The sequence below is a fragment of the Perognathus longimembris genome, chromosome 2, assembly GCF_023159225.1.
Source record: "Perognathus longimembris pacificus isolate PPM17 chromosome 2, ASM2315922v1, whole genome shotgun sequence".
In the NCBI taxonomy this organism is placed as follows: Eukaryota; Metazoa; Chordata; class Mammalia; order Rodentia; family Heteromyidae; genus Perognathus; species Perognathus longimembris.
In genome coordinates, this window is record NC_063162.1 from 58,424,486 (window position 1) to 58,449,135 (window position 24,650).

Here is a 24,650-nt window from a genome sequence, read left to right on the forward strand (position 1 = left end):
TAACTTTTTGTCCATCTGGTGTTGAACTATAATCTTTCTTGTCTGTTGAATAGCTGGCATTGCAGGATTGGACTGCCAACTCCAGCCCTAACTGCTAATTTCTTAAGTGTCACCCTCATGGACAGCCTACCTTGTCACTAAATCCAAGCTCCCATGGGCTTGGGGAAGGGGCAGGTGCTATGGATGTGTGAATTCCATTCTCCTTATGATTAAAGCCTCAATAAATCTCTGGCCATTGGTTGTAGCTGGGGACCCATGTTTACCCAAGTGACTATCTGAGTAGAATGGAGCATGCTCGCCCTCCCCCACCTTAGTAAGAAGCTGTAACCTCAAGTCCTGTTGACTTGTCTTGTTGGATGACAGAATCCGACTAAATCCTTCTTCTTTTCTTTGTCTCCCCACCCCCTCTGTTTTGACTGGCCCAGGGGTTTGAACTCAGGGTCTGAGCACTATATCTGAGTTTTTTTTGCTCAAGGATAGTGCTCTACCACTTGAGCCACAGCTCCACTTCCAGTTTTTGCTAAGTACTTTATTGGAGATAAGAGTCTCCCTAACTTTCCTGGCCAGGCTGGCTTTGAACCATGATCCTCATATTTCAGCCTATTGAGTAGCTAGGATGACAGTGTGAGCCACCAGTACCCAGCTCCTCTTTTTCTCCTTTTACATCAGCTCCTAGCATTCTGCCTCTCTACTAAGTATGAGAATCCAACTCAGAGACAACAGGATTCAAATGTCACAGTCCCAGCAGCCCTGGTGGGCCTTTTCTTCCTCTCTCTTGTCTTCCTCTCCTTGCTCCTTTCTTTTGGCCAATGGAATCTGTAGAGAACACCAAGCAGAGCAGCTCCACTAGACTCACAGAGGCACCATTGTCCCTCCCCTCGCCATTGAGCAATAATGACAAGTCAACACTCAGCTTCAGTAGGCCACATAGGAAAATGAACAATTTACCACAAATGTGCTGCATCTAATTTTATATTTCTGTGTCCTGGATAGGCTGGGTATGACTGTAGAGCTGCGTGGGCCTTACCACAGGGCCTTTGATTATACTGGTTGCACTCCTTCACCCTGACCTCAGAGAGGCAGATGTGGAACAAGAGAAGTGGCTCAACTTTTTAGATGGTGGTTTTGCTGCTGGAGTTTCTGTGTGGCTTTAGATGATTTGTGTGGCCATCTCTGGACCTGTTTTGTCTTATTATAAGGAAATGTTGCTTTAGACCAGCGGTTTTCAACTATGTCAGCATTCAGCCCCTTTGGACCAATAGTCATACACAGAGATCCAATATGGTGGACTGGAGGAGTTGAAAAAGTGTCTGCCATGCAGATGGCAAAGTGGGAAGACAGGAACAGTAAGGACGGACACCTGGTCATGGTTACCACATAGAACGGTAAGCCCAGCACCACCATGTCTTCTGATCTCAGAACCTTAGTGAACCTTCTGATTCTTATGTGCTGGCAATTCTCTCTCTTTTTTCTTTTTTTTTAAGTGAAAATTTGATTTATTTTGAGAGAACTGTGGATTCAGAGCTTGTCAGGCTTAAGAAATAACTCAGAGCAATCCCCTTGGGCCTTTTACGCCTATACCTCAGTGGCAACATCTTGCAACACACACAGCAAGGCTATAATCAGGATAGCGAACATTCCATCACTACAAGGCCATGCCCACACCAGGCCCACCCCCCCCCCCACAACTTTTGCCCCAACTACCAATCTTTTGTTGTCTGCTCTCCATTTCTCCATTCTCAAGAATGTGCTAAAGATAAAAACAAACGGCATGGTATTAGGATTGGCATTTTTCAACTGGCATTGTTCCTTGGAGATTTATCCAAATTGTCCAAGGTGCAGGTCAAGCTTCCTTAATCTAAAACTCCAAAATCTTCCCTGCTACAAATTCAAAACATTTTGAACATCCACATGACACTACAAGTGAAAAATTCCATAACTGATCTTCTGTAGTAGGTTGACATCAAAACACAGGGGCAAAGAGCTCAAGCCTGAAATCCTAGCTGCTCAGGAGGCTGAGATCTAAGGATTGAGGATAAAGACAGCCCAAGCAGAAAAGTCTGTGAAACTCTTATCTCCAATTAACTAGCAAAAAAACTAGAAGTGTAGTTGTGACTCACCTGGGAGAGTGTCAGCCTTGAGTAATAAAACCAAGTGAGAGCACAAGGCCCTGAGTTTAAGCCATAGTACCATCACACAGACACACAGACACACACACACACACACACACACACACATCACATGCACTAAAACATGGCTTGGTGTATAAAGTATATCTGAGGCTGGGAATGTGGCTAAGTGGTAGAGTGCTTGCCTAGCATGCATGAAGCCCTGGGTTTGATTTCTCAGTAACACAAAAACAGAAAAAGCCAGAAGTGGCGCTGTGGCTCAAGTGGCAGCGTGCTAGCCTAGAGCAAAAGAAGCTTAGGGATAGTGCCCAGGCCCTGAGTTCAAGCCCAGGACTGGCACACACACACACACACACACACACACACACACACACACACACGTACCTGAAATGTAAGTGAGTGTTGTGAAGTGAGTGTTGTGTTTAGGTTTGGGTCTTTAAGATTTCTCATTATGTATATGAAAATATTCCAAAAAAGGAATTCGAAAACTTGCAGTTCTGGTGGTCCTTCTCATTGCTGAGTAGCATGAGTAAAGAAATTGATTTTTTTTCAACACTACACTTTTTCTTTATTATTAGAAAGGTGATATACAGAGGGGTTACAGTTTTGTAAGTCAGGTAGCAATTGGTTTTTTTACTTTATTTATTTTTTCTCTTTTTGGTACTGGTCCTGGGGCTTAAACTCAGAGCCTAGGTACTGTCCCTGAGCTTTTTTGCTCAAAGCTAGCATTCTACCACTTGAGCTACAGGTACATCTCCAGCTTTTTGGTAGTTAACTGAAGATAAGCATCTCATAGACTTTCTTGCCAAACTGGCTTTGAAACTCCATCCTCAGATCTCAGCCTCCTGAGCAACTAGGATTACAGGTGTGAGCCACTAGTACCTGGTCTTCTGGTCTTCACCCCCACCCCCCACCCCCCGGTCCTGGGGCTTGAACTCTGGGCCTGGGCACTGACTCTGAGATCTTCAGCTCAAAGCTAGCACTTTACCACTTGAGCCACAGTGCCACTTCTGGTTTTCTGGTGCATAATTGGAGATAAGAGTCTCATGGATTTTCCTTCCCAGGTTGGCTTTGAACCCCGACTGTCAGATCTCAGCCTCCTGAGTAGCTAGGATTACAGGCATGAGCCAACGGTGGCTGGCCACCTGGCAATTTTAAATTTTTAATTAATTATTATTATTTTGCCAGTCCTGGGGTTGAACTCAGGGCCTGAGCACTGTCCCTACCTTCTTTTTGCTCAAGGCTGGCACTCTGCCACTCGAGCCACAGCGCCACTTCTGGCGGTTTTCTGTATATGTGGTGCTGGGGAATTGAACTCAGGGCTCATGTATGCGAGGCAAGTACTCTTGACACTAGGCCATATCCCCAGCCCCAAATAAATAAATAAATAAATAACTTTTTGCCATCAACCAAAAGAAACTTAGGCACACTAAACAGGTGCTACCATTGAGCTACATCCCCAGCCCTATTTTGTGTGCAGTCCAGTTTCCATACAGGTTAAGCCCACTGTGTTTCTGGCTAGGTATGACCTAGGCTTGGCCACTGGTTGGCCTTTCTGGTCTGGAGGGTGTTGGGGAGCCTGCCCACCCCCCTGCCTGGCCTCTGGTGGGGAGGGACAAGGATTCTGATGTCCAGGAATCCCAGTCCTCTGGCATAGCAGATTTTCTACCATTCTAGCTACTGCTTTCTCCCTCTGTACTGTGTCCTCAGCAGAACAGCTGTGGTTGAGTCCAGAGATGTCACTGTAAGGGAGTGGCAGGAAGTCCCCATTGCCATATCTGTGATTGTGGCCTTGTGACTCTGTATGCGTGTGCACCCCTGTGCCTGGGCTGGGGGTAGCATGTGAAGGTGAGGTGAGGCCAGGCGGTGTGGGGAGATGACAGGTCTGCCCACCAGGCATTATCACAGGGAATAGGTGTTCCTCCTTCTTGGTGCCCAGCTAGGGGACAGAGACAGTACTAGGCCATCTGCCTGATGCTTCGGTCCCCAAAGTCAAGGCCAAAGCAGCCCTGCCAGCCTTCACCAGATAGTTAAGCCCCAAATAGGACCCCCCCCCCCCCCCCGTTTGTCAAACTGGCCCTTAGGCCCTATAGCTAGGTCCCTTCTCCATGACCTCTCACAGCTGAGGCAGGGACTTTAGTCCCTCCTTCCCTTTCTAGTCTTGTCCCACCTGACCCAGATCTGACCACCCACCAAGTACCCCACAATGGCAGTGCTTTTCTAAGCCAGCTGCCCCTCCCAGCCCTCTGCCCCCACTGGAGACAGGGGAATAGTGGACATGTCCCCTAACCCCTCTCTTTCTCTCTTCTTTCTCTCTGTCTCTCTGTCTGTCTCTCTCTCTCTCTTTCTCTGTGCCACAGGGAAAGGTTTGAAACGGAACGTAACAGCCCACGTTTTGCCAAATTGCGCAACTGGCACCATGGCCTTTCGGCCCAAATCCTTAACGTTAAAAGTTAAAAGGCTGCCTGGATTCTCTCCCCCCCCCCCTCCTTGGTCCCCCAACCCTGCACAGATCTGGCATGTGAGCCCTATGGTGATGCTTGATGATGTGTAACTGTGCTGGGGAGGGGTACCTTGGTAGCAACTATAACACTGCTGCTCTGTGCCCTCCTCCCCAGAGCTGACTGCTGGGATCTGGATCTACCCCATCCCCTCCCCCACCCCCCGGCACCCCTCTCCACCCCAACTTAGCCTCAAGTAGAACAGAGAGGACCTGACAGGTTGCTGATATAACACCCCAGAACCCATAGAATAGCCACTGTTCATCTTCCCTTCCTGACCTTGTGCCACCCTGGAAAAAGTTGCTTGTAGATCAGGGGCCTGGGAGGGGGACAATTTCTTGGCCCTTCTGGATCCCTCATTGCCCTCCAGAGCCCAGGGCAGCTAGATTCTTTGCAGAGGAAGTGGACACGCAGGCTAGATGAGGCAGAAGACCCCGCAGGCTGTGGTGAGATGTGGGGGTGGGCACCCTCCTCTCTGTTTGTGTGCACTGGCTCCATAGTTCTTTCTTCTGTACATATAAGCATGTTTTTTTCTGAAATAAAGAGGATTTGAAGTGAACCAAAACAAGCGCCAGTCATGCTGTGCCTGTGTGTGTCTCCCATCTACCCCGCTCCCCAGGGAGATTGTTGTGAGGGACATATGCGGGACAGAACGAAGACAGGCATTGCCAGCAGAGGGGCTGGGCAGTGGGGACCCAGCTCACCTCTTCCCCACCCAGTGGACCCAAGGGAAAGGGCATGGAAATCCATGTGTTGCCCCATCAGCAGCCTTGTCTCCCCTGGGGCAGTGTGGATGGCGGCTCCGCTCCTGCAGGGTCCCCTGCCCCTCCTCCCTTGCTCTGCTCCCAGTAGCAAGCTGGGCCATCCTTTGTCCAGAAGTGTGCTGAGCCAGGTGCTGGGAGCTCACACCTGTAATGCTAGTGAGGCAAAAGAGTCTGTGAGATGCTTATCTCCAATTAACCAGCAAAAAGCCAGACGTGAAGCTATGGATCAAGTGGTAGAGCACTAGCTTTGAGCAAAAGAAAAAAAGATTAGGGGCAATGCCCAGACCCTGAGTTAGAGCCTCAGTACTGGCATCAAGCAACACAAAACAAATAACAACAACAAACACATGCTGTAAGCCCTCTCCCCAGGCAGGCCCTATTCGTGCTTAGTTGGGGTGGTGGTGGTGAAGGGAGAGCTCTGGTGGGCACACCTGGCCTAAGAGGTGGAGGGGTTCACTGGGGAGCTCAGGGGCAAGTGCAGGGCTCAGAAGATGGGAGTGGAGGGTGGAAGGCAAGTTTAAAGGCTCTTGGTGGCAGAAAGTAGGCAAGACCTCCATGCTGGGTCTTGCTCCCTGTCTTGCTCTGTGGCGTTGTGCAGAGCAGTTAGCAAGGGCGGCAGCATCTGAAAGGGTGCCTGCCAGTTAGGACAAGTGGCAGCCATCTGTCCAAAGCCATTTCCCCACCCAGCTGCCTGCATAGACTCCTAAGGCAGGGACCATGAGCACAATGACACTTGGGATCCCTGGGGTTCTCTGACTTATCCTGAGGCTGGGTGGCCAAAGCCCTGTTCTACTCTCATTGCCTTTCTCTCTGCCTCCAGAGGAGATGCTTTCTTTTGCCCATCTGCCCCTGAGGTGCTCCCCAAAGTGCTGTGCTGAGGTGCTCCCCACAATTCCTCTCACCCCTTCAGTCTGATTCCAGAGCCAGGCAGGACCAGGCAGACATCATGCGATTGGCTACAGGGGTCAGCTCTGGGGAGGAGAAAGGGAATCCAGGGAAGCTGGAACAGAGCCATATTTGATGACCTTTTACTAAGAACTTGTGAGGCCCAAGGCTGGACTGTGGGGCGGGGGGGGGGGGGGAATCTCAGGTACTAGTGGTCCTGGGCAGTGGGTATTCATTGGCTGGTAGGTCTGTCTTGGAGCCACTCAGCTGAAGCCTTAGAAGGCTCTTGCTTGCTTTCTTGTTTGCCTGGTGCCTTCCCAATTACACCAGGCCCTGTGTGTGGTTCCAGATCAGGGATCCAGGTGAGCCCCAGAGAAAGTAGGATGCGGGCTGGGGATATAGCCTAGTGGCAAGAGTGCCTGCCTCGGATACACGAGGCCCTAGGTTCGATTCCCCAGCACCACATATACAGAAAACGGCCAGAAGTGGCGCTGTGGCTCAAGTGGCAGAGTGCTAGCCTTGAGCGGGAAGAAGCCAGGGACAGTGCTCAGGCCCTGAGTCCAAGGCCCAGGACTGGCCAAAAAAAAAAAAAAAAAGAGAGAGAGAAAGTAGGATGGATATGGGGTTGGAGGGGTGGTAGAGTGCCAGCCAATGAGCAAAGTGTCAGGTACTGAGTTCGAGTTCCAGTCTCAGAATAACAACAAAAAGTAAGGTGGATGTTCTCATTCAATCCCTATACTTGCACACAATTATTGAGGCACCTGGTGTTAAAGGCATCAGAAAACACAGGATGAAGTGCTGTGACTGCAAAGCAAGGCTGATGGTGTGGAGTCCCTCCAACTGGAGGAGCAGAAAAGGCTTCCTGAAAGAAGAGGTCAGTGTGTTTGATCTTCAGGAATGTTAGGCTGGGGTACATACAAACAGGGGAGGCTGGACAGTCTAAGCAGAGAGCCGAGATACTAATGAGAAAGATGGTGCCCCAGACCCCGAGTTCATCATTACTGGTACGGAGGACATGCAGATGTGGTCATGGTTAGTAGTGGGCTAGATCTAGACTCCCAGGCTATGGGCTTTTGCAGGAATTCTTAAGACAAAGTGGAATGAGCAAGGCTCCAATCCCAATTGTGGCTGAGAGGCCTCATTTGCATAGGCCACAATGAGGGCTGCACATTGATACAGACAAAACTCCCATGCATAATGGTCATTTGGCTCCAAGATAGAATGTAGATTGGGGGCAGCAGCATGGACAACTTCATGACCAACCATGGGCTGATATTCTGATATCATCTGATACTGAACTGAAAATTTCATATTCCAATGTTTTCACTAACACAGCATCTACACAGTTCCATCCTGGCCGCAGTCCCCCAACACCCAGCACCTCCACTTGTTCCATGCCCACATTGCTTTCCTTCTTTCCTTCTTTCCTTCTTTCTTTCCTTCCTTCCTTCCTTCCTTCCTTCCTTCCTTCCTTCCTTCCTTTCTTCCTTCCTTCCTTCCTTCCTTCCTTCCTCCTTCCCTCCCTCCCTCCCTCCCTGCCTCCCTCCCTCCCTGCCTCCCTCCCTCCTTCCTCCCTCCCTCCTTTCATTTTTTTGTGCCAGTTCTGGGGCTTGAACTCAGGGCCTGTGAGCTGTACCTGAGCTTCTTTTGTTCAGGGCTAGCACTTGAGCCACAACTGCACTTAAAACTTTTGGGGTTTTTGGGGGGGAGGGGAGGTGGTATTAGTTTATTGGAGATAAGAGTCTCACAGACTTTCCTGTCTTCAAACCATGATCCTCAGATCTCAGCCTCCCGGGTAGCTAGGATTGCAGGCGTGATCCATAGATGTGCCTGGCTCATGCCCACATTTTCCAGATACATCAGCGTCATCAGTTAAGGCACCAACTGAACCCCACCATTCTCATAACCACAACAGAGCAATGGCCCAAGGTCAGCATAGCCTGCCTTTTTGCTGCCTGGAGAGAAGAGATGAGCTCTGAGAATCTTTTCTCACATCACTCTTCCCCTATGCAGCCCTGAACATTGGAGTCTTCTTTGGTTTGCTTTGATTTTTACTTAGACATTTAAAGTGAATTGTGGGCTGGTATGAGAGCTCAGGAGTAGAGTGTGTATTTAACATGCATGAGGCCCTAGGTTGGATTCCTAGCACCAAAAAGAAAAGGAAAATGAGTGACTCATATGACCAAGGTGGGAGGCAGCTGAGAATCCTACACCAGGCAGGCGATCTTTATGGGTACTATCCTTAGGACTGAAGCCAGAGCCAGAGCCAGGGGAGGAGACTTCATAGAACTTCCTACAGGAACTGATCTTGAATAAGATCCCCAGATCCTTGCCAGGTGTTGATGTTATATACCTAGCTACTCAGGAGACTGAGATCTGAGAATCACAGTTCCAAGCCAGCTTTTAGCAGAAAAGTCTGTGAGACTCTTTATTTCCAATTATCCAGCAAAAATCCAGAAGTGGAGTGGTGGCTCAAATGGTAGAATATCAGCTTTATGTGGGGGGGAAAAAAAAAGCCAAGTAAGAGCAAGAGGCTCTGAGTTCAAGGCCATATACTTACCAAAAAAATAAATCCTTAGATTCTTCAGCATGCTTTTTAATATCTCCTTTCCCTTCCCTCAGCCCTGGTTACTTGGTGTCTGCAGACAGAGGTCCTAACTAGGGTACCACAGAGCAAGAACCCAGAGCAAAAGGTTCCTATGTACACCTGTGTATCCTGGTGGGAACCTCTGTCCCAGCCCAGCGGTCAGTGATGAACTTTCCAAGGGCCCATATCTGGCTCCAACTTCATCCCCAGCAACCCAGGGCTCATGTGGGGCTATGATAAAGGCTACTTGTTAGCTAGTGAGCTGAAACAAAGGAGACAGAAATTTCCATCACTCTGGGCTGGGAATGTGGCTTAGTGGTAGAGTGCTCACCTAGCATGTACGAAGCCCTGGGCTGATTCCTCAGCACTACCAGAAGTGACGCTGTGGCTTCAGTGGTGGAGTGCTAGTCTTGAGCAAAAAGAAGCTTAGAAATAGTGCTCAGGCCTGAGTTCAAGCCCCAGGACTGGCACAAAAGAAAGAAAAGAAATTTCCATCACTCTTGTCTTGTGTGGTGTCCTCAGTCCACAACAGGCAACTGTAAACAGGTTGGGGCCAAGGACAGGTAATCAAAGACTGGAGTCCTCAGAGCGCTGGTGGCTCATGCTGGCTAATCCTAGCTAAACAGGAGGCTAAAATCAAGGTTTAAAGCCAGCCTAAGCTGAAAAGCCCATCACCACATCAGAAGCCTGAAATAAAGGTGTGACTCAAGTGGTAGATCATCAGCCTTGAGCAAAAAAAAAAAGCAAGCTGAAAGTTTAGGGATCTGAGTTCAAGTCCCAGTACTGGCACTAAAAAGAAAAAAGACTCATGTCCTGTGTCAACCTGGGCCTTTCCATACCTGCCACCTGTGAGGAACCAGCTTTGCAAGCTGCAGGATTTGCAGCTTCTTCTCTGAGGCAGCCATACCATAGGGCAAGGCAAGGTTTTTCATAGAGGCTGGGCAAGTGGCCTTGTGGGAGAGCCAGGGCCAGCCCTGCTGCAAAAGAGGCCAAAGGCCTCCTCTCTGACCATTAAACCAGGGAAGTTCTAGGCAGAATATGTCTGATGGAGGAGAGAAATTGGGTAAATTTGGTAAATAGCTCATGATTACCTTGCATAGAGACAGATCTACTCCAACTATTGGCCTGGGAGGGACCGGTAGCCTCAGTACCACTAGAGAGCTTGATAGAAAAAGATACACGGACTCAGCTCCACCCTAGAAGCCACAGTTTAATAAGATCCCTAGGTGATTGCCATGCTGCAAAGCTTCAGAAATATTGTAGTGATTAGAGCTCAGCCCCTTTACTACCAGTTGGCAGTGGTATGGTATATAATACTCAGTCCCTCAGGAACTCAGATTCCCTGTCTGTAAAATGAGGCTCACGACATCAATTAGGAGCACTGACAAGATCAAACAAAAGAATAAGGCAAAGCTGTTGTTACTAGGAAAGCACTCAATAGAGGGAAGTACTGAAAACTCAATTTCCAATAAGAATAGCACCCTTAGCCCAGTGCAGGTAGCTTTATACTAGTAACCCTAGCTACTCAAAAGGTTGAGATCTAAGGCTCAAAGTTCAGAGCCAACTCTGAATTCAAGCCCCAGGTACTGGCAAAGAGAAAGGAAGAAAAGAAAAGAGAATGAAAGAAAGAAGGAGTCAGGTGCTGATGGCTCACACCTGTAATCCTAGCTACTCAGGAGGTTTGAAGCCAGCCCAGGCAGGAAAGCCTCTGAGACTCATCATAAACTACTCAGAAAAATCTGGAAGTGGCACTGTGGCTCAAATGGTAGAGCACTAGCATTGAGCACAAAGAGGCTCAGGGACAGCCTCCAGGCCCTGAGTTCAAGCCCTCGGATTGAAAAAAAAAAAAAAAAGGAAAGAAAGAGAAGAAGGGAGGGAGGGAGGGAGGGAGGGAGAGACAGAGACAGAGACAGAGAGAGAAAGAGAGAGAGAGAGAGAGAGAGAGAGAGAGAGAGAGAGAGAGAGAGAGAGAGAGAGAGAGGGAGGGAGAGAGAACGCGCGTGCACATGGGCAGGCAAGTCCGTGAGATTCTTATCTCCAGAAATCCAGAAGTGGAGCTGTGGCTCAAAGTGGTAGAGTACTAGCCTTGAGCAAAAGAGCTCAGGGACAGTGCCCAAGCCCTGAGTTCAAGCCTCACAAGTGACAAAAAAAAAAGTAAGGAGGGAAGGGAGGGAAGGGAGGGTGGAAATAGTACCCTTTGCCAGGCATTGTTGGATCACACCTGTAATTCTAGTTACCCAGGACACTCAGATCTGAGGACCATGGTTCAAAGCCAACCCCAGGCAGAAAAGTCATCTTATCTCCAGTTAGCTAGCAAAAAGGTGAAAGTGGAACAGTGTCTTACATGGTAGAATGCCAAACATGAGCAAAAAAAGCCAAGTGGTGGTGTGAGGCTGTGAGTTCAAGCCCTAGAACCAGTACCCTCCCTGCCCCGGCCCTAAGAAAAAAGAAAAAGAAAAAGTAGCGTACTTTATTGGAGACAGATGCTACTTGGCTGGTCATAAAAAGAGGCTTTTTTCTTCCTTCATGACATACTGGTTAAGCCTTATGGGTAACTTCTAGAATCTTGAGCAACTGAATTCTGTTTCTGTTTTCCTTGTGTATTAGAGTTGATAATACCCATATTAGAGGGCTGTTATGTAAAGACAGGATGGTAGAGGCATGGCTCAAGTGGTAAAGCACCTGCCCAGCACATGAAAGGTCCTGAGTTCAAACTTCTGTACAGCAAATAAATAAAATGAATAAAGCCAAGAATACATTCTGACTGTATATATACACATATACATGAATATATATGAATGTATATATACTTAATATATGAATGTATATATATTACTATCTTTAGTTGTACAAAAAGATTTCAGTTCATCAGTTTATAATGCATCTTGATCGAGGTCACCCCTTCCATCATTCTCCCCCATCTTACCCAACCCCACCCATCCCCTCAAAGTTATGTGGTTCTATTTTTATATGTGTACATTAAATATAATGACTGTACTTGCCCACCCTTCCTAAGTCCTTTTTTATTTTTTGCTTTCCTATGAGTGGATTTTTTGTTCTGTGCCCCATTTCTCAGGTAGCAGAAGTGTAATCCCATCAACACAAGCCTTGCCTGCTTTTGTCCTCCGGGAGTAGTCCCCAGATGAGGAATTTACAGAATCCCCTGGCCTTTGGAGTGAGATCTTGTGGGTGTCTGACTCTCTACCTTGTGATCCTGTTTGCTCATAGTGACAGTGAGGCAGCCTCTCCATTTACAAGGCCTTTCAGATCCACAGATGTGCAGGGCCACATCTGTGTCCCTCTTGGATATGTGGGAAACCCTCTTGAGCATTGGGCTATGTGTAGATCTTTAAACTGTGTTGGCTCTGCCTGTTCCTTCACCACGAGTCCTGTCATTTTTTAGGTTTACTCTGAAAAGGGGTACAAGTGACTCTCTCCTTAACTCTTGTCCCCACTGGTCCAGATAATGTTGATCTGCCTGGCTATCCATCTGGCTTATGTACCATCAGTGTCTCAAATATTTCTCACAACTCCAATCCTTATGACCTTGCCACTCAAACATTCTTCCTAAGCATCACAACACCTCTTAAAGAAATGAGTAATTCCTTTAGCTGAGTGGACAGGAGAAAACAATAGTTGATGATTAATTTACCTTTCCACTACACTGCACTGCACTGCACTGCACTGTATTTTGCTGAAAAACATTAGCAGTACAATTGGGTGCCCATGGCTCATGCGTGTAATCCTAGCTATGCAAGTGGCTGAGATCTGAAAGCCCAGATTCCAAGCTGTCCCAGTAGGAAAGTCTGTGAGACTCTTATCTCCAACTAAACAGCAGAAAACTAGAAATGGAGCTGTGGCTCAAAGTGATAGAGGGCTAGCCTTGAACAAAAGAGCTCAGGGAAAGCGTTCAGGCCCTGAGTTCAAGCCCCATGGTGGGGGGGGGGGGGGTGCGGGGAGAAGAAAGTTAGAAAAGAAGAAGAAAGAGAGAGAAAGCCAGAAGTGAAGCCATTGCTCAAGTGGCAGGGCACCAGCCTTGATTGAAAAAGCTAAGGGACAGTGTCCAGGCCCTGAGTTCAAGCTCTAGTACCAGACTCAAATATGTTTTAAATTCCCAGTCCCTCTGTGTGGTTTGTCTCCTCCTTCAATCCCAGAGGAGCTCTGTCCCCGCCTATGGAAGGTATAAGCACCGGAGATTCTGCGGGTTTTGGTAGAATGGTGCTTTTCTGGACCTACCACCACTGCCCCCACTTGTGCCATGCGGAGAGCCCAGGGGCCTGGGGCCTCCTTGACCTGTTGTCTTTTTTGGTCCCACCTCATCAGCACCCCCATTGAGCATGCTCCAGTGTGCACCAGCCAGGCCGCCACCCCACTGCTGCCCGCTTCTGCCCAGCTGCCTGCTGCTGCCTCTCCCAGCGCAGCCTCGCCACCCCTGGCTGCAGGCGCTGCCCATGCTGCCACCACCTCTGCTACAGCCCCTGCCTCAAGCCCTGTGGACAGTCCAAGGTAACTGGTCTGCAGGTGTCTGCCCTAACTATGGGAAAGGAAAGCAGAAAAGGCCTCACCCTGGAGATATCTTCGAACAGCTTGGGCCAGTTGGTTGGGGCCCATTGGTTGGGGTCCTGCAGAAATGTAGGCAGGCCCATGAGGGGCAGCCATTGACCTCATTCAGCCAGAGCTTAGCACAGAGACAGAGCAAGTGTGCACAGCCCTTGGTTCCCTACGATTATTTTATCTTTGCCTTGACTGAGGCAACTTCAGGATCCTCTCAGGTGCTTGGTGGTGGGCTCTGTCCTTGGGCCATTCCTGGCCAGAGCCCAAGAAAGGAAGGATCCTATAGTTATGCCTTGTAGGGTTGGAGCACGCCCTGCACCAACAGAGAGCAGGTAGAAGGAACACAGGAAGCCAGTAGCCAGAAAAGGTCAGTTTCTAGGAGTTCACTTCTCCACACACCCCCAACCTATAACCTATTTGCCTTGGGTGTTGGTGATGTATCCCCTTTAGGATCTGAAAGATTCAGGGAAAGAGCAGAGACATGTTCTGCAAGGTGTTCATTAATTTTAAGGGAAGAAAGGGGTTTCACAAACAAATGGAATTGGGAAACATGGAATCAGGCAAGATTAAACAAGCTACTGAACTCTGAAGAGTTCCTGGAACTTTCAGCTCCTCCAGACAGAGGCCAAGTTCAGCATTTCCTGAGGGCAATGAACTAGGGCACATTTTCCCCCATTTCCTTTGGTTTCTGGGACACATGTGGAAAGAGGCTGTTCAAGTCAGTGGGAGGAGGCAGCAGGAATTCTCTAAGTGGACTGGGTTTGCTTGGGAGAGCTGCTAGGGGCCTCTTGGCATCTTCCCATGAGCCCTTGCTAGAGAATTCTTGCTCAGAAACCTGAGACTGCTGCTTGGTCCCACAATGACAAGGTAATAGGAGCCAGACACTGCTGGCTCACACCTATAATCCTAACTACTCAAGAGGCTGAGAGCTGAGGATTGCAGTTTGAAGCTAGTCCTGTCAGGAAAATTTGTGACTCTGATCTCCAATTAAACACTAATAAGCTGGAAATGGAGCTGTGGCTCAGGCAGTAGAGCAAAAAAGCTAAAGGAACAGCTTCCAGATCCTGAGTCAAGCCCAAGGACCAGCACACACACACACACACACACACACACACACACACACACACACACACACAGAGAGAGAGAGAGAGAGAGAGAGAGAGAGAGAAAGAGAGAGAGAGACAGAGAGACAGAGAGTCAGACAGACCGACTTACTGACAGCAAAGAAGTAGGAAGAGGAGGCCAGGTGGTGGAGGCTGTGAAGGAGTCCCTGTGAGTGTGGGGGAATGGAGGACCAGGTAACTCTAACCACCTGCCTCCATCCTGGGTCTCACCACAGCATGGCATTCCTATGGGGGTGAAGACTAGGGCCTTTTCTCCTTTCCCCCAAAAGCGGTAGGACTAAGCACAGGGAGCAGCTCCCCACTCCCTCAAGATACTCTGACTTGGCCTTCACAGCCTCCAGCAGCTCCCACAAGAACTTCTCGGTGTGTGTGTTCCTGTAATGATGCTTGAACCCAGGGCCTCACACTCTTGTTCAGCTTATTGTTCATAGCTGGCGTTTTAACCCTGGAGACCTACCTCCACTTGTCGTTTTTAGTGGTTAATTGGAGATCAGTCTCAGATCTGCCATCTGGACTGGCAATGGCTCTGGATGATCAGATCTCAGCCTCCTGAGAAGTTAGGATTATAGTGCAAGCCCAAGTGTATTTCTGTCATATTTCCTCCCGGTGGAGGCTTCTGGAGATCAAGGAACCAGCTTGCCCTGGTGCCAGGCCTCTGATGGGGTTGTTCTGGCTGTAACTCTTCCCCTTGGTTCCAGGCCGGGCTCTGCCTACAGCCCGTCAGCGGCTGCCTCTCCAGCACCAGCTTCTCAAACCAGCTACAGCGAAGGTCCAGCTGCCCCTGCACCCAAGCCCCGGGTTGTCACCACTGCGAGCATCCGGCCTTCTGTCTACCAGCCAGGTGAGAGGCAGAATGGGAGAGAAAGCTGTACAGGCTGCACAAAGAGTAGACTCCAAGACCACATCCCCCGAAGGATGGTGGACAGGGAGGCCCTGCTTTTGAGACTCAGCCCTTCTGAAGCTGTTTGTGGACCCAAATTTACGCAACCTGTATCTGGCCTTGAAAGACAAATAGGCAGTGCTAGGTAGGGATGGGGCCGCGTAGCTCTTAAAAAGTAGTGTTTCAGGGCGTGGAGTCATGGGTTAGTTGGTAGAGCACTAGCCAATGAGCAAAGGTGGCAGGTATGGAATTTGAATCTTGATCTTGCACCTAAAAAAGAAAAAAGAAAAGCAAAGAAAGAAGCAGGTGTTCTTGGCTAGAACATTTGTGTTCAAGGTGACCAATAGACAGTTTGGAAGAGTGAGTAAGGAAAAAACACCCACTGTTACTCCATGAATCTAGGTCTTACTCAAGCTAAAGGACAGGTTGCTGTACAAAAAATGTCATGTGTTGGACTTACTACATTACAGGAGGATCTTAACTACTCCATCAGTCTATTCTGTGGTTTCCTAAGCAGAGGCAGTAAAGCTGGAAGCACATGGCCTGCTCAGGATGCGCCTGCCCAGGATGGGTCTAAAGCATGACTCACTAGCCATTGTTCTTTCTGTGCTTCCTTCCTCATCAGTGCCCAGGGTGGCCTTGCATGGACAGAATTGTTAGCCCATGTCCCCTTGCCTCCTAGGCAAAAGCTTCTACTCTCTGAATCCCAAGAGCAATTATTCAGGCTGACATGAAGCTCACCTGTCTGTGCCAGTTGGTGTTCCTGACATCAGGTCCGGCCTGGGTTTAGTTTTCATCCCCTCTTTCCTGTTGGATTCTGATTCTGAACTCTAGCAGAGCAGGGCTCTGGTAGATTTTTGTTTTTTCCCCCTTTGTATGCACCTGACTTGGGCCTGGTATGAGGAGATATAAGGCAAAGGCATAGAAAATGGAAGAATAGGACTAGCAATGTTGCTTAATGGTGGAGGACTTACTTAGCATACTCAGGGCCCTGAGTGTGTGTGTGTGTGTGTGTGTGTGTGTGTGTGTGTGTGTGTGTGTGTGTGAGAGAGAGAGAGAGAGAGAGAGAGAGAGAGTTAGTCCTGGGGCCTGAATTCAAGGCCTGGGTGCTATCTCTGAACTTTTTTTGCACATGGCTAGTGCTCTACCACTTGAGGCACAATTCTACTTCCAGCTTTTTTGGTTGTTAATTGGAGAAAAAAGCCTCACTGACTAGTGGCTGGGAATGTGGCCTAGTGGTAGAGTGCTTGCCTAGCACACATGAAGCCCTGGGTTTGATTCCTCAGCCCTATGTATATAGAAAAAGCAGGAAGTGGTGCTGTGGCTCAAGAGGTAGAGTGCTAGCCTTGAGCAAAAAGAAGCCAGGGACAGTGCTCAGGACTTGAATCCCAAGCCCCAGGACTGGCAAAAAAGAAAAAAAAAAAGAAAAGAAAAGAAAAGAAAAAGCCTCATTGACTTTCCTGCCCTGCCCAGTTGGCTTCAAACCACAGTCCTCAGATCTCAGCACCCTGAGTAGTGAGGATTACAGGTATGAGCCACCAGAACTTGGCTACACTTTTTAAAAGAGCGATTTTAGGTTTATAGCAGAACTGAGTAGAAGGTACAGCAACTTCCCATGTCCCTCTTTCCCCCTGCACAACCATGCATGGTAAACTGATGAAGAGAGGAAGTAGCAGACTTGTCTGGGAAGGAATGAGCTGGGTCATTCCAAAGGAGAGGGAAGTGGGTCAGAGAAAGCTTTCTTTGAGTTACGCATGAGTGTGAATTACCCAGGCAGCCATAGAGGCTGCAACATTTAAACTCTGGAGCTTGTCCTGGTAAGGCACAAGAGAGACCCCCTTTTTTTCCCCCTGGGGGCAGGGTCTTGTCTAGGGAGATTGAGATTGACCTATGGGGCAGAGGTGCCATGATCAACCCTCAGTTTCACAAAACTCATTCTGACCAAAGTGTTGAGAGTGAAGGAAGTGCTTCAACATCAGATTGACTCCCAGGCTGCTCTGTGGAAAGGAAATCTACCCCACTGTTCAGACTCCAACTTCATCTGAAAAACCAGGATGCCTGCCCCCCTTCCCTCTATCTATGTACTTATTTTGTGTTCTGTGGATAAAATGATGCCCCTAGTGTTATGGGGTAAGAAATGTTATGGGGTTCGAGGGAGGGGAGATTCCATCCCTCCAAGAGTCCACCACTCAGAGACAGTCTCAAGCATAAAGATGGATTTATTGGGGAAGCAAAAAGCGAACTGACCAGCCAGGGATGCAGCACAGACTCAGGAGCTGCCATTATGACCCTGAGCAGTCCTCAAATTGGGGTTTATAAAGGTAAAAGCCTAGCACAGATGTAGGGGCTTGACACAGGGGGGAGAGCAAGCAACAAACAAGTTAAGCAAGCCATTTACAGAAGCAGAATTTTGGGATCAGGTTGACCTAATCTACTCTCCCCAACATATCCTACCATGTTTCCCTAATCAAAATGGAGTCAGCTCTGCTCCCTACAACACCTAACATGATTCAGGGGACACAGGTCCCTTCAGGATCAAGGGTTTGAGGTTAAAACTCCACAGGCTGGCTCATAGGCATAATCCAAGCTACTCAGGAGACTGAGATCTTGAGGATCACAGATTGAAGCTAACTCGGCAGGAAAGTTCCTAAAACTGAGACTATTTTTTTAAATTTTATTAATTAAATTTTGTTGACAAGGTGTTGTGCAAAAGGGGTACAGTTACATAATAAGGCAATGAGTATATTTCTTGTGATATCTTACACTCTCGTTTTTCTTTCCCTTCCTTAGATCAGGTAGGCATATATACAATATCCACTAAAACTGAGACTCTTAATCTCCAATTAATCACCAAAAAGTGGGAAGTAGAGCTGCAGTGCAAGTGGTGGAGCGATAGCCGTGGGCAAAAAAAAAGCTCGGGGTGCCCAGGCCCTGAGTTCAAGCCCAGGACTGGCACCAAAACAAAACAAGACAAAAACAATACAAAACAAAAGCCCAGCAGCCTTCCCGGGGGTGGAGTGGCATTTTGGATGGGGCTGTAACCGACCGATCACGGGTGGAAAGGATGGAAGCAGGCCCGGGACGACAGCGGGAGCGCGGGGAGAACTGTGGGTGCGAGGCGGCGGGGTCCCACGCGGAGGGCTCTTCTGCCCGCTGGTGGCTCAGGCCCTGAGGCGCCTTCACGGTGGCCCGTGTCGTTCCCCGAGGTACCGCCAGGGGGCGGCGAGGCGCCCGGGAGCGCACCGCTGGGCGCGCGCGCTGGCCGGGCGGGCCTAGTCCCTTTTCGCTCCAGTCCTGGGCAGGGGCCCAGGCGGGCGAGACGGACCGGAGCCGCGGGTCTCCGCGACGTTCCCAGGCGCGGCAGACGTTAACTCATTGCTGCCTGGAGGGGAGGAAGGCGGGCAGTTCCCCAGCTTCCCATCCCGGGGAGGCCCGGCCAACGAGGGAGGTCCGGGGGCGGCTGGCAGGCGGCCCGGACGAAGCGGAGAGCGTGGGCCCGCGCCGCGCGCGCCCCAGCCGGCTGCGGGGTTCCGGGCAGCTCCCCGTGGGCCACCCCCGGGCCCAGGGCGGCGTTCATACTCCCCGATCTTATCGTTGGCGCCGAGCACCGAACACCTGGGGCCCGGGAGGGGCAGCGGAGCAGGGTCCGCGGGGACGGGATGGCTCCCGTGGCCACGTTGGCCCGCGGGCCGGGTCGGGCGGCGGCCCGGGAGCTCTCGGAGAGCCAGGCCCAGCTTGGACCTGGAGTGAGTCAGAAATCAACTTGTTTAATTACACAGTCCCGAGACCTCCGAGTGCGATAGGGAGTCTTTTGAACTTGCCAATTAGAGATGAAATATCACCTTCTAATTTGGACGTGCTGAATTCCATCACGCAGAAAATAGCAACAGAGCCCTGAGGCTCCCAGATGGATATCGTGTCTCTGGGCTTGTCTGCCACAAGGCAGGCTAAAGGACTCAGGGGAAGGGGACAGGAAAACACCCCCACCCTGCGCTCCCAGGGAGTTGGGGGACTCCTCGTATGGGGGGAGGGGGAGGAGATTGGCACACCCAGCCACAAGGAAGGGCTGGGCCTCTGTGAGAGCTAGGAAGCAGCCAAACCAGGGGCCCCTGCCCTGTGTAATGGAAGTTAGAAAAGGACGATGATTCAAGGGCCCCAGAGGCCTTCACTGGGAGAAAGAGGGAGGGAGGCAGGAAAGGTGGATCCTGAGCAAGGTTTGCTGGGACAGGCTGGGCTGAAGCCTGCTGTACGGTCTAGGGCGTGGTTTGGCCCGGGTTGTCCTGCTTTTTGCTAGGCAGCAGGATGGCTGGATGGCTAACTTTGAGCTCTCCAAGGCTCAATTCTCTGTAAAATGGGCTGGTTGTGCGGTGTGGACTATTTGTTTCTTGAGATTATATGCATACCAAGCCATCAGTACTGGTAGCCACTATTTTTTTTTTCGATTATTTTTTTTTTCGATTATTTTTTTTTTTATTAATTGGACATAAATTTTTTTACAAGGTGTTGTGCAAAGAGGGTGCAGTTACATAGTAGGTAGCCACTATTTTGATTAGGACATCACAAACTGGGAGCAAGAAATGTTCAGGTAGTCAAAATTGTCTAAAGTGAAAAAGCAGGTGAACTTAGTTTAAATGTATTTTATTTTCCTCCATAAAGAGCAGAAATAGCAAGAACCTCTGGACTCCGAGATGGATATTATGTCCCTGGACATTTGCATATTCAAACTGGTTCTGAGCCAGGCGTGGTAGTTTATGTGTGTAGTCCCAGCTACTTCAGAGGCTAAGCAAGAGTATGGCTTGAACTAGACTCTGGTGGCTCACACCTGTGATTGTAGCTACACATAAGATTGAGATCTGAGGATCACAGTTCAAAACTAGCCTGGGCAGGAAAGTCTGTGAGATTCTTATCTCCAATTGATCACCAAAAAAACAGAAGTGGAGCTGTAGCTCAACTAACTGGTGGAGCACTAGCTTGAGCACAAAAGCTCAGGGACAGAATCTAAGCCTTGAGTTTAAGTCCTAGGACTATAACACACACACACACACACACACACACAAACACAAACACACACACACACAGTATGGTTTGACTCTGTGAGGTTAATGTCAACATAGTGAGGCCTTAAAAAAAAATCATTTCACTGGGTACCATTGGCTCATGACTGTAATCCTACTCAGGAGGTTGAGAGCTGAAGATCGAGGTTGAAAGCCTGGGCAGGAAAGGCCATGAGACTCCTATCTCCAATTAACCACCAGAAAGCCAGAAGTGGTGCTGTGGCTCAAGTGGTACAGCACTAGCCCTGAGCTGAAGAGCTGAGGGATAGCACCCAGGCCCAGAGTTCAAACCCCACGACCAACTCCCCACCCCCCCAAAAAATCATTTCAACATACAATCAATATAAAGCAATCACTAATGAGATAATGTTTTCTTTTACTAAGTTTTGGCATGTATTTTACACTTAATACTTCTTGATTTGGACTAACCACAGGCTGATCAAAGGCCACATAAGACTATGGATTATATATTTCAGAGTTAAGGCTTTTGTTCATAATCCCTTTTTGCAGAGAACTTTTCTGTATTGGGAGGAAAGGAGGGAAGGAAGGAGGGAGGAAAGAAGGAAGGAAGGAAGGAGGGAGGGAAGGAAGGAGGAAAGAAAGAAGGAAGGAAGGAAGGAAGGAAAAGCAAGGGAGGGAGAGAGAGACAACCCTATTTTGAAGCTCTCTAAATCATCTGTCTCTGCTTTCCTTCCCTGGTGGCTTTTCCCCTCACCCTTCTCATGAGACTATCTGGCCCCAGGTACTAGGGAAGCTGTATGCAAGATTATTGGGGAGGATAGTAACACCTCAAATTTGGGTTTTATAACTTCACAAAATGCATGTACTGTATGTACTGTATCACTCTGCAGATTCCTCCACACCATAAGAGGCCAGGGGGTGTGCACATATTCCAACACCAACAGTCCTAGGTTATCTAACTTCTGAGGATTTCTTTTTTTTTGGCCAGTCCTGGGCCTTGGACTCAGGGCCTGAGCACTGTCCCTGGCTTCTTCCCGCTCAAGGCTAGCACTCTGCCACCTGAGCCACAGCGCCCCTCCTGGCCATTTTCCATATATGTGGTGCTGGGGAATTGAACCAAGAGCTTCAAGTGTAGGAGGCAAGCGCTCTTGCCACTAGGCCATATTCCTAGCCCCACTTCTGAGGATTTCAGATCCCTCCCTTCAGCTATCCCACACAGCACTGGGTTGGGCTTCCACCATGATTACCAGATCATGAGATTAGCTGAAAGTACACCCCAATCCTGAGACCCAGGTGCCACCCTCCTTGCCATCCATCCATCCACATTTAGGGACACACAGATGGTGTCAGGTACTAAGTTAAATACTTTATACTTCTTATTTTCCTTTAATCCTTATAATAGCCCTATGGAGTACTAAGGGTTCTTGTTTATCATTTTTCTTTCTCTTTTTGGTCAGTCATGGGGCTTGAATTCTGTGCCTGGGCACTTGTCCCTGAGCTCTTCAGATCAAGGGTAGCACTGTACCACAGTGCCACTTTTGGTTTCCTGGTGGTTAACTGGAGGTAAGAGTCTCATGGCCTTTCCTGCCTGAGCTGGCTTGTAACCATGATCCTCAGATCTCAGTCCTGAGTAGCTAGGATTAGAGGCATAAGCCACCAACCCAGCTTGCTTATCCTATTTCAAAGAGGCAACCAAGGTCCAGGAACTTGCCTAGTGATAGAGAGCCACAAAGCCTTAGAATTGGGACATGAAGCTAGACTTTTTGATAGGGCAATTCTGGGGAATAGAACCCAAATCCTTTACATGCTAGACAAGATCTCTACCATTGAGCTATAATCCTAGTCCCAGGCCTTTCCAAGACAGGACTGGTGATGTCTATGCTACATTTCAAAACATGGGGTTTCCTCCATGTTGGAAGTATCTCCTTGAGGCTAGGGATAATGGTGGAGCAGCAAATAAGGCTTTGGGCTCAATCCCTAGCACCAGCTGGAAGGAAGGAAGGGAAAGGAGGAGAAAAGTGGGAGGGACAAAAGGAAGGAAGAGAGGAAGGAAGAATATCCAATACCATGGAACACTAACTAGAACTGGACTCGTGTTCATTACCAAAGCAGCTAGGGAGAATTAGAAGGGTTTAGAGACTGTGAGTCTCTCTTTTTTTTAACCCTCATGCCCTTGTGTGTAAAAGATAATTGTAAGCCAGGCACTAGTGGCTTGTGTCTACTCAGAAGGCTGAAATCTGAGGATCAAGGTTTGAAGCCAGCCCAGGGAAGGAGAGTCCATGAGACTCTGATCTCCAATTAACTGCCCACCACCAAAAAAAAAAAAAAAAAAAAAAAAAAAACATCAGGAAGCAGAACTGTGGATCAAAAGGTAGAGAACAAGCAATGAGTGCAAACAAAGAGTGGTGCATGGGGCTGAGATTGTGGCACAGTGGCAGAGTGCTTGCCTAGCATACATGAAGCTCTGGGTTCGACTCCTAGTACCACAAAAATGGAAAAAGCCAGAAGTGTCGCTGTGGCTCAAGTGGTAGAGCTCTAGCCTTGAGCACAGAGAGGCTGAGGAACAGAGCCCAGGCCCTGAGTTCAAGCCCCTGGACTAGCAAAAAAACAAGAGTGGCATACAATGAAGCTCAGGGGCAGTGCCCAGGCCTTGAGTTCAAGCCCCAGGACAAGCACATGCACGCATGCTTGTGCACACACACACACAAATAATAATAATAATATTTATTTTCTCTATTTTGCCAATTCTGGACTTGAACTCAGGGTCCGGATGCTGTCCCTGAGCTATTTTGCTCAAGGCTACACTCTACCACTTGGGCCATAGTGCCACTTCTGGCTTTTACCGAGTAGTTTACTGGAGATAAGAGTCTCAAGGGGGGGCTGGGGATATGGCCTAGTAGCAAGAGCACGTGCCTCCTATACTTGAAGCCCTGGGTTCGATTCCCTAGCACCACATATACAGAAAATGGCCAGAAGTGGCACTGTGACTCAAGTGGCAGAGTGCTAGCCTTGAGCAAAAAGAAGCCAGGGACAGTGCTCAGGCCATGAGTCCAAGGCCCAGAACTGGCAAAAAAAAAAAAAAAAAAAGAGTCTCAAGGGGCTGGGAATATGGCCTAGTGGTAAAGTACTCGCCTCGTATACATGAAGCCCTGGGTTCAATTCCTCAGCACCACATACAAAGAAAAGGCCAGAAGTGGCACTATGGCTCAAGTGGTAGAGTGCTAGCCTTGAGCAAAAAGAAGCCAGGTACAGTGCTCAGGCCATGAGTTCAAGCCCCAGGACTGGCAAAAACAAAACAAAGCAAAAAAAAAAAAAGTGTCTCAAGAACTTTCCTGCCTGAGCTAGCTTTGAACCATGGTCCTCAGATCTCAGTCTCCTGGGTAGCTAGGATTACAGGTGTGAGTGACCCGTGTCTGGTTCATAACATTAACTATGTAAGGATGATGATCTGATGATCACCTTCTAAGTAGGTGGGACCATTTCTTATGGAGAGGGTTCTTTTTACTTTTGGAAGCCAGCATCACTCCCACTATGACTGATGAGTCCTGGGCAAGCTGTAGGCAAGTGTTATGCCTTCCTACTCCATTATTCCTCCCAACAAGGGAGTGTCTGTGTGTTCCACATCTGCCAGTTGTAAAGAGCGGTCATCTGGGAGTCGAAGATGCAGAGGTGGGAAGTTGGCCTCAGGCTACCCAAGATGGCCCAGGCACCAGGTAGGAAAGAAAGACCAGAGGTGGGGCCAGGGTACTGAGGCTAGCTGGCATGCACATTAGCACACACAGATCTAGCTGAGGAGTAGGCAAGAGGTCATGGCCTGTCTCCTAGGAGAAGCAGCCTGGGAGCTGAGGTGAGTTCTCAAGAACCTTCTTCACTGACGTCAGAAGTAGGATGAATCATGTCTCAGGACACAGCTAGGTTAGCCTGTCTGGATCCACAATGGGAGCTGGGTTCTAGCCAGGTGTCGGTGGCTCACACCAGTCATCCTAGCTGCTCAACATATGGCATCTGCTGAGAGATGGGGATCAAGGTTTGAAGCCAGCCTGAGCAGGAAAGTTTGTGAGACTTATCTCCAATGAACCACATACACACACACACACACACACACACACACACACACACACGTTGGAAATGGAGCTGTGATTCAAATGGTAGAGTGCTGACCTTGAGCATAAAGCTCAGGGACAGTGCCCAGACTCTGAGTTCAAATGCCA

The 24,650-nt window shown here is 49.0% G+C and overlaps 1 protein-coding gene across 6 annotated transcripts in view; it reads left to right on the forward strand.

The window, feature by feature from the left end:
* Positions 1–24,650, forward strand: part of Ldb3 (LIM domain binding 3) — an 81,853-nt gene that overhangs the window by 30,314 nt on the left and 26,889 nt on the right. For 3 of the 6 annotated variants that reach the window (XM_048339191.1, XM_048339190.1, XM_048339192.1), the window contains one exon: positions 15,243–15,385. In XM_048339191.1, the coding sequence (XP_048195148.1) occupies positions 15,243–15,385 (143 nt within the window). Of the gene's footprint in view, positions 1–4,489; positions 5,190–13,189; positions 13,373–15,242; positions 15,386–24,650 lie in introns of those variants that run through there. The other 3 variants (XM_048339193.1, XM_048339195.1, XM_048339196.1) reach the window with 2 other exon arrangements.